The 14,702-nt window shown below is 47.9% G+C and overlaps 1 protein-coding gene and 1 non-coding gene across 2 annotated transcripts in view; one reads left to right on the top strand and one right to left on the bottom strand.

The window, feature by feature from the left end:
- Nucleotides 1-14,702, top strand: part of KALRN (kalirin RhoGEF kinase) — a 681,131-nt gene that overhangs the window by 521,769 nt on the left and 144,660 nt on the right. The window contains 1 exon segment of the mRNA XM_006154563.3: nucleotides 2,301-2,547. Within this exon segment, the coding sequence (XP_006154625.1) occupies nucleotides 2,301-2,547 (247 nt within the window).
- LOC114008913 (small nucleolar RNA SNORA2/SNORA34 family) lies at nucleotides 4,603-4,739 on the bottom strand. The gene has a single exon (XR_003550395.1). It is a non-coding gene; the product is annotated as a small nucleolar RNA SNORA2/SNORA34 family (small nucleolar RNA).

The raw sequence follows: 14,702 nt of genomic DNA, 5'->3' as shown, positions 1-14,702 counted from the left end.
CAGTGGGGTGACTGGGAAAACCCTCCAGGCAGAGTTTCTTAGGCAGTGTCCAAGAGACTCCCTTTTATTCTTTTTTTTTCTTTTTTTGAAAGATTTTTGCTATAGGGTACATGTGCTTGCTGGAGAGACAGAGACAGAAAATGAGAAATCACCCCCCTGGGCGGTGGGAGGATGGCCACACCGCAATCCCTCATCCTCCCTCTCCTCTTGGGATTTTGGGTGCACATGCACATGCACCCAAGCTGCGGGTCCAGGACTCAAGCTGTGGTCCACCATGTGGGAGTCCAGTGCCTTGACTACTACACCACCTGCTGGCCCCCAGAGACTCCCTTTGCAGTGACATGATAGGGAGTTTTGTTCTTGATAGAAGTACACAGCCTTCTGCCCTAGCATAGGCCACTGAGTCACTGTCTCTGGTAGGGACTGGGACTGGGGAAACTGCATTGTTACACGTCCCCGAGGTCTTTCTCACTCACAGTCCATACCCAGCTCTCTTCGTGATGTTTCTGAACTCAGTGTCCTTATGCGTGAGCCGTCGGTGGCTATGTCCGCTGGGTCTGGTGAGGACTGCGTAGATAATTACCACGTGAGTACCTTGCTAACTCTAGTGTCCCTGCCCCCATGTGATTTCTCTCTGAAGGATAGTTCAGGGAAGACAGCACTGTGGATCAGGGAAAGTTAAAGGGCAAAAAGGAGCCAGTGAGTAGGATGTTTTCTTTTCTCTTGCCATTTCCTGCCTCCTGTCCTACAGCTTTCTCTCCGTGGCCTAATCCCGTGGCCATACCGTGCCTCCCCAGGATGTTTCCCACGGGTTCCCTGCTCCACCACTGGTGGTGGTGCCAGCGGCCATCTGGCGCATCGTCTTAACCTTTTCAAGCCCACTTTGACATTCAAGCTTCTTTAGTAGAACATTCTCACTGTCCTGACGTTTAGGTCCTGGTGCAGCTGTTGGTTCTCTGGTTGTTTGGTTGTCCACTGGGCTTGCCGTTTACAGCGGCTCCCCAGAACGCGTGTGAAGTAGCTACACAGCACTTTCGGACGAGCACAGTAGCACGTCTGCTGACACGGACAGCTCCAGCCCCGAAGGCTCTATCAGCGATGCACAGGCTGAAGCTGAGTCCCTGGAGGTGGTGTAGGGCTTTTTGCTCTGGACCACTGTTCCAGGTGAACCTCAGAGGGCAACAGGCCGGTGTGGGGCAGGGGGGCTCCTGGTCTCTTCAATCTTTCCTTACTCTCACCCTGCCCCTAAGCGCACCTGCTGTTCCAAGGGGAAGACTGAGTGCAGTTAGTGTGGGGCGGGGGGGGGCTCCTGGTCTCTTCAATCTTTCCTTACTCTCACCCTGCCCCTAAGCGCACCTGCTGTTCCAAGGGGAAGACTGAGTGCAGTTCTATGAGACAAACCAACTGATGGGTTCTCGTGGAGACATGAGGCCAGAGGGAAGGGGGTAACTAGGGCCGGACCCCAAGGTGGAAAAGTGAAAAGCCTCAGTGTTTGCTAAGTAGGAGTTGCTCCTGTCTCAGGGTCTCTCAGCCCCATTTTATTGATTCTGCTGAGAACCTGTGCAGTAGGGAGGTGCAGGGTTGGAGGGGAGGTTCGAGGAGCACTGATCCTAAGATGTGGCTCCTCTTTTCCCTTCCCATTCTTTCCTCTGGGCTCCAGTAGGGGACCAGATGGGAGCCACTGTGAAGCAATTCGATTTCCCTCCCAGACAGGCAGTATGTTTGCTTCTCCCTTTGAGTTGAACCTTCGGGTACTTGCAGTCTCTGTTTTAGGCTTATGGTTCCAATGAGGGGCAGGGATGGGGCTGTTGCAGGGGTTCGAGAGGACTTCTCTGCCATTAGTCCCAAATGGCAACTAGACTCACACGGGAGTGAGTCAGAACAGTGAGGTTCTGGGGTATGGAGAGGGAGGCAGGGGTGGGACACACGGAGAGCCTGGCAGGGAGTAAACGGACTTCGAAGTGTAAAGGCACAATTAGCTGGAAGCTTGGCAGAGGAATAATAAAAACAACTGTGCGGAAGCAGGAATCAAAGCTCTGGTCTGGGCAGGCTCCAGCCTGTGGCTGCAGCTCGAACTTTGGAGTGACTGAATGGCACTGTGCTAATGACCTTTTTTTCTTGTTTTCCTTCCTGGCCTCCACTCTCTTCTCCATCTTCTGCCTTCTCTTCACTCGGAACCCCATCCTTTCCCTTTTCCTCTCTTCCCTTCTCTGCACTCACGCATCCTTCGTCCCACCATCTCCCACATTTCTGCCTCCTTCCTCCACACCCTCCCATCTCTCCCCCAACCACCACTACAGCTCTCAGGTGGATGTGAGTTGACCGTGGTCCTTCAGGACTTCAGCGCCGGCCACAGCAGTGAGCTGACCGTCCAGGTGGGGCAGACGGTGGAGCTGCTGGAGAGGCCCAGCGAGCGGCCCGGCTGGTGTCTGGTCCGCACCACAGAGCGGAGCCCCCCGCAGGAGGGCCTGGTCCCCAGCAGCACCCTGTGCATCTCCCACTCCCGAAGCAGCGTGGAGATGGAGTGCTTCTTCCCCTTGGTGAAAGGTAGGGAGAACAGAGGGGAGGGAGACACGGGCCCAGGAGGCCACAAGGAACGCTGGTCTGACACTAACAAGAACGTCATGGAATTGACCTGGGTTAGGAATCCATTTTGACCTTCTGGGATTGTCTGGGACCTTATTGGGAAGAGATTGTGTTGGGAGTAGGAAGAAAAAGAGGGAAGGGGACCAGTAGTTAGCGTAATGGCTATGTTGCTGGACTCCGATGTAGTCGACCACGATTCGAGGTACTGGACCCAGTGGCTTAAACTTACACCGGGTGTGTGTGTGTGCGTGCCCAAGATCCCGAGAGGAGAATGGAGGAGAAGGGATTGTGGTGTGGCCATCCCCCCTTAGGGGTGATCTGTCGTTTTCTATCTCTCTGTCTCTCTCTGTCTTTCTGGTGAGCGCACACACCCTAAAGCAAAAACCTCTCCAAAAAAAGAAAAAAAAAAAGAGGGGCCAAGTAACCGTGTGACTTTGGGCAGTAGTTGAACCTTTCTGAGTCAGTTTCACCTTAAAAATGAAGATCAAGCAGATGGTGTAATGGCTATGTCGCTGGACTCCCATGTAGTCGACCATGGTTCGAGTTCTGGATCTGGTGGCTTAAACTCACGTCGGGCACGTGTGTGTGTGTGGCTAAGATCCCAAGAGGAGAATGGAGGAGAAGGGATTGCAGCATGGCCATCTTCTCTGGGGATGATTTCTCGCTCTCTGTCTCTCTGTCTTTCTGGCGAGCACACGCGCCCTATAGCAAAAACCTCTCAAAAAAAAAAAAAAAAAACAAATGAGGTGACCTCTAAGGTCTCTTGCAGCTTTCTCTCCATACCACACAATGTTCAGGGAAGTCTTCTACCTGTGGGCAAATAAGGCCCTGACTCTTCCTTTCCCCATGACTCAGTCCCCACTGACCGCCAACATGCCCAGAGCAAACCCAGAACGAGCCAGCTGGGCCCGATTTGACGCTCCCCCTCTCCCTGCCTAGGTTCAAGGCCTGGGACTTGTTATATACCTTTGGTGGAAGACCATTCTGGCCTTGGCTTTTCTTTTATGTAAGCTTGGTGTTTCCTCCACAGGCTTGTTCACCCCTTTTTTCTCACATCGGGGAAACTGAACCACTCAAAACAGGGATTCTCCAAGGAGTCCGAGGTGGGCTCCGGCTTAGCAGCATCAGCTCTGAGAACGCATTAGAAAGGCAAGAGCTCAGACTCCACTGCAGGCCTCCTGGGTCAGAGGCACAGCGCAGGGCGGGTGTGGGGACAACAGTCTGTCTGAACAAGCACTCCGATTGCAGAGCCGCTGAGTTCTAAGTCAGAGTGGGAGGGGCCTTGAAGGCGTGCGTTTTACACTGAGGAACCTGAGGGATGCAGAGCCAAGTCTTGGTTCCAAACTTATTTTTATAACTAGTCGGTCATCAGTGTCAGGGAGGCCTTGGGTACAAACCTGTGCTGGACATTGATGGGAAGGAAAAAGAAAAGGACATGATTCTGTTGAGAGGCAGGGACAAAAGTCGCCGTGGAAACTGCTGCAGGCCACCTGATAGTTACTAAATGTTTGAAATGGCCGGTTTCTGAAATTCCATGTTTCCAGAGCGTCACTTCCTCCTCTTGTCCACTAGATGGTGGTAGCAGGCTGCATTATGTAGGGGACCCTGCTCTTCCCCTGGTTTTTTTCAACCGGAGAAACAATGATTATTAAAACTGTCCCCTGATTCTTTCCCACCACCCCCCCATGTGAGTTCCCAACCCCGGCTTAGGCATCCCTTGCTTCCCTCCATTTCTTTGAGGACTAAAGGGGTGTTTTGTCAAAAAACTGTGTTGGAACATGGGTACTGCTGCTCAGTCCTTTGAAGCAAGTAGCTGACTGCCAAAAACTCTTGGTACCAGGGAAGAGAGAATTCTGGGAAACTCAGGAATATGGCTCTGAAGTCTAACCAAGGAGGAAGTGGAGCACGCACAGGGAGGAATTTTTTTTTAGTGAGAAATATAAATATTTTATGGCTATTTTGGCATCCTAGTACTATAATTATAAAGTATTAGCCCCAACTATCACCAAGTAACTTAAATGTTTCTTCCTCACGAATAGGCCATTACATTTCCAAAGTCCTGAAATGACCAACAGACCATAAGAATACTCTTTTTTAGGCTCCTGCTTGAAACCGACATCTTCAGCAAACTGCTGGCCTTGAATCAGGGCCGAAGCACAGGGTAGAATTATCGTGAGGGCAAACTTAGGCCGTAGATACAGCTCACACATGCCTGGGTCCGCGCATACTGCTCATCATGCTATGTTGTGATTATTACATCACTGGTCATAGATTACCCAGCTCCAAACTCCCACAAGCATAGGTGTGGGCATATATATACCTTCCTGCAGAGACAAACCAAGGACAGCCGATCATTTGCTGGGAAAAGCTCACATGCAAAAGATTCCCAGGTGCGAGTTATTTTCATCAGGAGGGACTTAACTTCGTGGGAAGACTAGAGATATCCTTCCTTTTTTTTAAGACTAGAGATACCCTGACCTTCACCCAGCCTTTCTCGCCTATGGCTCGGTTAAATGTGCGTCCCTTCCCTGCTCCCGCCTAGTGGGCCACTACATGCCAATGTGGCAGGAGCAAACCCAGGGTGGAGACTCCGAAAGCAGTATCCAAGTCAAAGTGTGACCTAGAGGCAGAGGTAGAGACATTCAGCCTGATAACTCTAGAAGCAGGGGGTCCTCTCTGCTACAGGACGGTTAGTGGAGATAGAGCTAAAAATAGGAGCTGAGGAGAAAGCAGAGAGGAGTAATAGAACTTTCCAGCTAACTCCCAAGCAACATGGCTTTGTAAAGGTCCCCCAGTGCCTGCCACCCATTTATTTACTTGCTCTTTTCCTTTACAGGCTGGTTCTTCTCTCCCCAAGCATAGGTCAGTCACACGGAGCTCATTTGAGCTCTCACTGTCCTTCACCCCGTGGGCTTGAATACACAGACTCACAGATCCCAGCAGTGAGAACCTATGTCTCTCTTCTCCCTAGAGCATCCCTTATGCCCTTAGCCAGACCCCACTGGAGAGTACACGCACTCACGCACATGCCCTGCCTGAAACAACTGGGATCGGCATGTCAGGGGTGGGCCCGGCGGTCAATACATGTTAAATGCTCCACAGGTGAATCTAAGTTATGGCCAGGGTTGAGGGCCTACCACCGCACTAGCTCAATTTCCCCTTTTCCAGGAGCACTCTGAGGCAAGGATAGCAAGGCGAGCTATCTGAAGCCATGGGCCGTTTGTGGCAGAGCTGAAGCTCACGAGAGCTCCTGGCATCTCGCCAGGTGTCCTGCACCCACATGCTGCCCATCAAGCTTCTGAGCAGCTCTAGGGCTCCCCTCTGTTCATCCCTCCGTGCTTCCCCTGGGGCAGTGGTTGCTTGTTTCCATCTGCAGCATGACTCGTGATGGTGCTGGTGAAAGAGACGGGCTTCACACCTGCCTGTCCCATTCCTCTACTGCTACCCAACGTCTTAGGGTTTCTCACTATGGTTGGATCCTCTGGGACCTTTTCCTGCCTTTTCATAATCCCCTCTCCCTTTCTTAGCAGCACACAGTGGAGGATGCACCTCCCCAGGACCAAAGACGGTAGCAACAGTTTTCAACTTTGGGTGCATCTTAGAACTACTTGGAGAGTTCTTGGTTTTTGTTTGTTTGTTTAATACTGGGACCTCACACAGCCAGGCCAGTTAAGTCCGAACTGCAACAGCCTGGCCATTAGTATATTTTTAATTTCCTTGGTGATTCTGGTGTTTTGTGAGGTTTGAAAGCCACTGCTTTATGGGTTCAGGACCTCTGGGTTGTCAAGCTTAGGAGCTACTTAGAGGTCAATTGAAATATATACAGATCAAATAAAGAATTTCCATAACTCAACAACAACAGCAAAATTTGATTTTAAAATGAGCAAAGGAGGGATGAGCAGTTAGCATAATGGCTGTGTCGCTGGACTCCCATGTAGTCGACCGTGGTTTGAGTCCCGGACCCAGTGGCTTAAACTCATGCTGGGCGCGTGTGCGTGTGTGCCCAAGATCCCAAGAGGAGAAGGGATTGTGGTGTGGTCATCCCCCATGAAGGGTGATTTCTCGTTTTCTGTCTCTCTGTCTCTCTCTGTCTTTCTGATGAGCGCACGCACCCTATAGCAAAAACCTCTCAAAAAAAAAAAAAATGAGCAAAGGATTTGAATAGACCTTTCTCCTAGAGACGATACACAAATGGCTAATAATTATATTAAAAAAACTCAACAGGGCCAACAGATGGTGTAGTGGTTAAGATACTGGACTCCCACATGGCCAACCACAGTTCAAGTCCCAGACCTGGTGGCTTGAAAATCATGCCCAGTGCATGTGTGTGTGTGCCCCAAATCCTAGGAGAATGGAAAAGAGATTGAGGTGTGACCATCCCCCGGGGGGGATGACTTCTCACTTTCCCTCTCTCTCTCTCTCTCTGCCTCTCTCTCTCTCTCTCTCTCTATCTATCTATCTCTAGTGAGAGTATGCACCTTATGGCAAAAATCTTTTAAAAAATAAAATAAAAAGATGCTCAACACCACTAATCATTAGGGAAATGAACATCAAAACCATAATAAAACCATAATGAGATACCACTTCCTGTAGGCTGAGATGTCTATTATTTAAAAAGCACTCGCATGAACACAGAAAATAACAAGTGTTGGTGGGGATGTAGAGAAATTAGAACCCTTGGACACTACTCGTAGGAATATAAAATGGTGCCGCCACTGTAGAAAACTGTGAGACTTCTCAAAAAATAATGAATAGAATTACCATATAATCCAGAAATCCCACTTACCATATACCACTTCTGGGTATATGACAGGACTTCAAAAAGTTGGTGGAAAAAATGAAATGAAATTAGGAGTTTATTTGGGGGCCAAAAAACTTTTGAAATCTATGCATAGTTTGTTTGTTTTTTCTTTTTTTGGAGAGATTTTCACTGTAGGGCGCGTGCGCTCACCAGACAGACAGAGAGAGACATAGAGACAGAAAGGGAGAAATCACCCCCCAGAGGGGATGGTCACGCCGCAATCCCTTCTCCTCCATTCTCCTCTCGGGATCTTGGGCACGCACGCACACGCACCCGGCGTGAGTTTTCAGCTACCGGGTCCAGGACACGAACCGCGGTCGACTACGTGGGAGTCCAGCAACATAGCCATTACGCTAACTGCTGGTTCCCTAGTTTTTTTTAATAATATATTTTTTCCATGAGCTTTTTGAAGACTTCCTCATATATCCAAAATAACTGAAAACACATATACAAATATATCTGTACAATCATGTTCCTAACAGCACTATTCATGATAGCCAATTGTAGATGCAACCCATCTGTCCATCCACAGGTAAATGGATAAGCAGCCTTAAAACAGAAGGAGAATCTGGCACATGCTACAACCTAGACAAACCTTGAGGGCAGAGCCAATCACAAAAAGTCAGAAAGTTAGTTATTCTACTTACACGAGCTCTCTGGAGCATCAGCTTCATGGAGGCAGAAGGTAGAGTTACTGCTGTCAGGGCCTAGAGGAGGGGGAATGGGGCCTTACTGTGTAATGGGTACGGTGTTTCAGTTTTGCGAGGTGAAGATAGTTCTGGAGATTGAGAAGTGAGGGTCGCACACAGCCTGAATGTGCTTAATGCCAAATGAACCATATACATTAGAAATGGTTGGGATGGGAGGAGGGAAGGGGTGAGAGAGGGAGGAAAGGAAGGAAGGGAAGGAAAACTGCCCCTTTGCTTAATAAAACCAAGCTAGGGCTTCCATGACAAGCCTGGAAGCAGATGCCCTGGGGGAGAGGGACAGTGGCCCATAGCTTGTTGGGGCAGGAGGAGGGGGGAGTTCTCTTCCTTGGGCATCTCCAGATGATCTCCATTGTTCTCCTAGCAGCCTTAGGAGACCTTTACCTAGGGTGTGGAAGGTAGTGCAAAGCAGGGGAGAGAGCTTGGGCTCTGAAGGCAAACCCCACCGACAGCCTGAAGCTGAGCCAGTGTAAGATACTGCCAACTTAAGTTTGTAACGAACTTTCAAGTGGGCCTGATTCTAGTGTAATGCTCTCATATTGCTACTACTAATATTTTTCTAATTCCACAGGTAAGCAAACTGAGTGTTAAGTCTTCAAGTAACTTGCTCAAAGTCACAGCTCAAAAGTGGTAGACCTGGATTTGAACCCAAGTCTGTCTGTCTCTCAGTATGTTCTGTGCTCTCCCAAGTCTGAAGGCATTGGAGACAGGTTCTTTAGTTTTTCCTTCCGTATGACTAGGCTTCTCTCTATTAGCTCTCTAGCCAGATGAAGGTTTAAAGAACATTTACCGTGTTACAACAGCCATGCATACCACTGTCTCGTTCTGCCTCCTCAGGCCCACATGCTCCTCTCCCTCAGTGTGGTACCAGCCGTCAGTGACAGACTGCCCTGCTGGTTCTCTCTGGCTAGGGCAGAAGGGCTCTGAGCAGTACTCTGGACGACAGGCTGAGTGTGGCCCAGCTCTGAGAAGGGAGCAACACCTGGAGCTGGCCCAGCCTGTCCAACAGATTTTCTGCAGGATGGGAGCTCCCTGCTCTTTCAGTTGCCAGGAGCCAAAATGCCAAAAAGGTCAAGCTGCTTGCCTTTCCTGTCCCCACTACTACTAAATCTAGAATTAGAGGCTCCTTTTCCTACCAGAAGAGTCCTCCAATCTCTCTCTCCCTCTCTCTCTCTCTCTCTCTCTCTCTCTCTCTGTGTGTGTGTGTGTGTGTTCAATATAATTCTGCAGTAGGAGCAACTAATCTTGGGTTTTTAGTTTACTCCATAACGCCTAACACCATAGGTTGCCAAAAAAATAATTGGAGGATGAATATTCCCCAAACATTTCCATTCCTATGAAGTGACACATTACAAACTATAGTCTGCTGATCCACACCCTACTTCATTTGCACTGGGAGTACCAGATGTGAGCTAGCTACGTTGAAATTCAGAACTTACTTCCTCACAGAAGCAAAATTATACATGGGAGTATGATAAATGAAGGCGAGAACAGGATTCCATTGAAGCCCATACAGTTTTATTTTATAATAACCTAGATGAATGATAGTGTGTTTGCAGTGCAAAATAGTGGTGAGGTTTTTTTTTTTAATTATAATACTGTTAGATAAGAATATTAGAAAACAAAAAAATAATGCATTTGAATAAGAAATATTGTAATTTACTTGAGTCCTAATGTTTCTTGAAGCAAAGTGTGTTTAAAGATAGATGAAGATGTACTGGGAGAGATTCTAAAAGAAGCTCCTAGTCATTTTTCAGAAGTATAAAAATTTTAAGTTGAAACTTTCTCTTTTTATAATGGAATAAAAGTGGTCCTTGATTGGATTTCATTTCACTTCACAACGTTTGGGGATCTTGGAATCTTAGAATTGAAAGGGATGTGAAAGGTGTTCTGACCCACCCACTCCCCTAATAGATAACCCCTTCTGCCCTGTATCAGGCAGGTGGTCAGAGCCAGGCACTACTCAAGCACTCCCAGGGACTAGGGGTTCATTATTCTAGAGCTCATTATTTCTAGAGCAAGCCTGTGGGATATTAGTGCAATTTTAATGGTTAGAAAATTTCTGGGGGCTGGATGGTGGCACAGAGGTGATGTAATGTTCTTTGAGCCTGAACCATTGGAAAGGTTCCAAGTTCATATCCAGAGACCTCCTTGAACCTGCAGACACATGCTTGCCCGTAGTCCAGGACTGGCCGAAGCTAGGTGTGGACCGCAATGTGTGAGATTCTGCTGGACATGCTGGCTCTCTGCCTTTCTCCCTTTCTCTCTCTCTCTCTTTCTCCCTCTCTCTCTTGCTCAGAGAAAAAGTAAACTTTATGAAAGGAAGCAGGGAAGGAAGGAAAGGGGAAGAAAGAGAAAAAGAGGAAAATTCCTCGTATGTAGCACTGAAATCCAGACATATCCTACCCGTGCCTCTCCTGTCCTCTCCTCCCCAACCCCTCCTTTAAATCCATCCATCCTAATTCTCATTCTTGCTTTCTTTCTGGTCTTTATCTAAAACAAAGTAATGATTTGCACATAAAACGTTAGACACTCCTTTCTTAAAGTAAAAGAGCCTGCCAGTTTCTCCATAAATTATTTAATTAAATGTTTAGAGCAGAACAAAACAGTGCTTTGAATTAATTTCAGCATTCCTAACTTTTTAAAGTGATTATTTGTGTTTGTGAATTAATGGTCTTTTCAGACACCCTTGGTGTAGGAACTTGCATGGTCCAGTCTTGCCCCTGCACACTGGGTGCCCGCTGGCTTCTTCTCACAGACCCCTAAGTTAGGGTCCTCTCTGGGAACAGAGCTGTGAGAGGACTGCCTTCTACTGTGAGGCTCTCTGCAGGCCGCTCTATTCGCTACCGTCACTCATGTTGGTATGTATTCTAAATAGCATTTTTATTACTTCTTGTCCATGTCTTCCTGAGTGACTTCAAAGATCCTTCCAGTCCTCAAGATTTCTGCTTTTATTTTATTTATTTATTTATTTATTTATTTATTTATTTATTTATTTATGTATTTATTTTGGTCTCCATAGCAGGTAAGCACTTTGTAGCCTAAAGTAAGCTTCACTAGATTAAGTTGGCCCACATGAAATTTTCTTTTTATACTCAAAAATGATCGACTATCAGTTTCAAATTATTGAATCTATTGGGTCGTTAGAAATGTCATATGTATTTTTCTATGCAAAAATGCGTCTCAAGTTTTCAGACGACCCTACTGTGTTATAACCAGCCTGTCTTTTTCTTACAAAGCTACTGACAAATCTTTGTGACAACAGGAGAGGGTTTAATCCTCGGGGTCTCAGATGGGCTAGGAAGAGGTCAGGATGTCTAATGAGAAGGCTCTTTGAGTAGAGAAACACTTAATCTTCTTGGCGTTAGCTTCTACACCTATGGAAAGATAAGCAGATAGGAATGCCTGACTCATGGAATGGCTCGAGGATGGCAGTGTTAAGTACAAGTGTTTTCAAGAGGTTAAGTGAGTCTTTTTGTTATGTGCACAAGCTAATCATTTAGAATCAAATGAAAGTAGAGGGAGGTTTTACCAAGGTAAGTGTTGGAGTAACTCCGAGTCTTGGGGTGGAAGAGCTTCTGAATCCTGGTTCTGCCACTGACTAGCTGGGGGCCTTGGGCAAGATAGTGAAACTCTATAAAATGGGTTAACATTGCTTACCTCCTAGGAGGTAGACTTCCCAGCCCAGGTGTGCCCCCCCCAGGGGCATCTATTAATGCCAAGTTCCCTGTCTGCCCTTTGTCCCAGTTCCTTGAACAGGGCTGAGTCTGCTGTGTTTCCAGCCTGAATCCTCTTCAGCGATGTTCAAAAGTCCAGGTTCTTTTTCTAGTTTCATCCATACGTTTATCCGAGGCCCCAACAACATCTTCAGTCTGTACCCTCCCCCTTCCCTCAGTTTCTCTTCCTGGCCTTGCCTGGGCAGATCTATCTGGCTCCATGTTTTCTCAAGAAATAAAGGTTTCTTCCTCTCTTCCAATCTTCTTCCCCCTTCTACCAACAGGATTAAGTATTATCTGACACATTTGAGCTGAAAATTCAAATGTTTCCCTGGTCTGCACCGTAGGCATCTCTCGATGGCCTGTTCTCTTTCCTGTTCTCTTTCAGAGGTTAATTCTGGGCACTGAAGGCAGCCTTCCAACCACACCATCACAGAGATGTGCGGGCCAGTGCGATGGAGGGCTGGGCTCAGACTCTGAGCTGGGGGCTGCACAGGAAGGTGTCAACTCCCATTCAAAGTGGAGTAGAACAAAGGGAAGCTTTGTGACGAATCCACCTAGTGTACAGTTTCAAGAAGGGAGAAACTGGGGCCGGCAGGTGGTGTGGTGGTTAGGAGTGCTGGACTCCCACATGTTTGACTATGGTTTGAATCCCAGACCTGGCGTCTTGCTTTCTCACTTTCCCTTTCTCTCTTTATCTCTCTCATGCTCACTCTCACTCTGTCCCTTTCTGGTCAAATTAAAAATAAATAAATAATGTTAAAAAATTTTTAAAAAAAAAAGGGGGGGGAGACTCAGGTATCAAGTACCATCTAATCCACACTTTTTTTTTTTTTTTACTTTCTCTCTCTCTCTCTCTCTCTCTCTCTTTCTCTCTCTTTTAAAGCTAAGCTTGAAATGCATGCCTCAGGCCTGCTTTTCTCTGGGTGAGACATCCTGCCTGTGGCTACCATCCATCCAATACTATTTAGGACATTAAAGGGCTTGGAAATTGAAGCCGCAAATAGGAACAAGTCAGGCCAGGCCACATCCTCCTCTCCGCACCACGGTGTGGTGCTGATCCAAGTGGTTCTGAAGCAGGAGGAGGTCGTGGGCTGTCAAGGGAAATAGCTGTTCTCCCCAGGCCCCTACAGAGAGCCTATGTTTTTCCTTTCTGCAGCCAGCCCTGCTGTGACTTAGCTTATGCCAAATGCCAGTTTCAACAGCACGTTTGTTTTCATGCCTGCTGGCGCCCAGTGTAAACCTGTAAAACCTTCGTGGTGATCATGGCCTTATTGTATGGGAGGAGCGGAAGGGGGTCCTTGACCATGATGCTTGTCCCCTGGAGCCTTGTGAGCCAGCAGGTGGGGCTCAGAACTAAAATGAGGGCCTTGGAATCCGATCCCAGAGAAGGGCTACCACTGATGTGCTTTCTGAGGAGAAGCTGGAGAAGATAGAGAAGAGTCACCCCAACAAATGGAGTGTTCGCCAAAGAGAAGACAGTGCCATTTTCTCCTACTTACAGCTAGTGAACTGAAATCACTCTTCCCTTAAAAGAGCACAGGGACCCAGGAATGGCACACACTGCGCGTGGCAGGGAGAGGAGAGAAGGTACAGTGGTGGTCCAGGCTCCGAGGGTGTGCCCACCCTGCCTGCTGAGAGAAGGTCAGTGGGGGGAGGAGCCTGGAGGAGCAGCCCTGAGGCCCACAGCTTGAGGAGACTGGGGGGAGGGTTCTGATGCTGCTGGGCTGGATGGAGTGGTCAGGACCCTTTGCTTGCCGCCCACTGCCTTCCTGGTGTCACTTGTACCTCAAGACCAACTCCTCATCAAGGATCTGTGAAGGGTTCAAACTGAAGCCTTAATCAAAACCCAATGTGCAGGGAAGGTCTTTTGGTTTACAACTATTATAACATTTTGACACCAGCCCGCTTTCCTCCAGACAATTACAAAACAAGCTGCCTTTTTTTTTAAATTCTTGCATTGTGGTAGGACTAGACTATCTGATTTCCCAATGTGGCCCACTGGTCCCAGCCACTTGCCTTACTTTCCATATGGTCCTGCTGGCCACAGGAAGAATGATGGCCTACCTTTGTACACAGATGGGCAAATAAATAATTACTGGTGCTGGCTCCAGCTGCAGGGAGGACGCCCGGGCTGAAACCCACCTCGCTCAAAACATTCCAGTGTTGGGACCAGCAGTTAGCATAATGGCTATGTCGCTGAACTCCCATGTAGTCAACTGTGGTTCGAGTCCCAGACCCAATGGCTTAAACTCACGCCGTGTGTGTGCGTGCATGCCCAAGATCCAGAGAGGAGAATGGAGAAGGGATTGCTGTGTGGCCATCCCCCCTGGGGGTGATATCTCGCTTTCTGTCTTTCTGTCTCTCTCTGTCTGGTGAGCACATGCGCCCTATAGCAAAAACCTTTCCAAAAAAAAGAAAGAAAGAAAGAGAAAAAAAAAAAAAACATTCCAGTGTCTCATGTCTCACTTCAAATATTAAAAACAAAGTCCTGGGACCAGCAGTTAGCATAATGGCTATGTCGCTGGACTCCCACGTAGTCTACTGCGGTTCGAGTCCTGGACCTGGTGGCTTAAACTCATGCCGGGCATGTGTGCATGCGTGCCCAAGATCCCAAGAGGAGAATGGAGGAGAAGGGATTGCGGAGTGGCCATCCTCTCTGGGGGTTGATTCTCGCTTTCTATCTGTCTCTCTCTGTCTGTCTGGCGAGCGCAAACGCCCTATAGCAAAAACCTCTCCAAAAAAATTAATTAATTAAATTAAATTAAAAAAATAAAAATAAAAACAAAGTCCTTTCTCTGGCTGAAAAGGGGCTATACAAGACCTGTCCCAGAGCCTGTTCTGTGACATTTCCTCCTAAGTGTTCTTTTCCTTCCACTGCTGTAACCAGTT

Source organism: Tupaia chinensis, unplaced genomic scaffold (genome assembly GCF_000334495.1).
Source record: "Tupaia chinensis unplaced genomic scaffold, TupChi_1.0 Scaffold000415_1, whole genome shotgun sequence".
NCBI lineage: Eukaryota > Metazoa > Chordata > Mammalia > Scandentia > Tupaiidae > Tupaia > Tupaia belangeri.
Note: the sequence above shows the minus strand (reverse complement) of the source record. Positions and strands in the feature narration are given on the sequence as shown.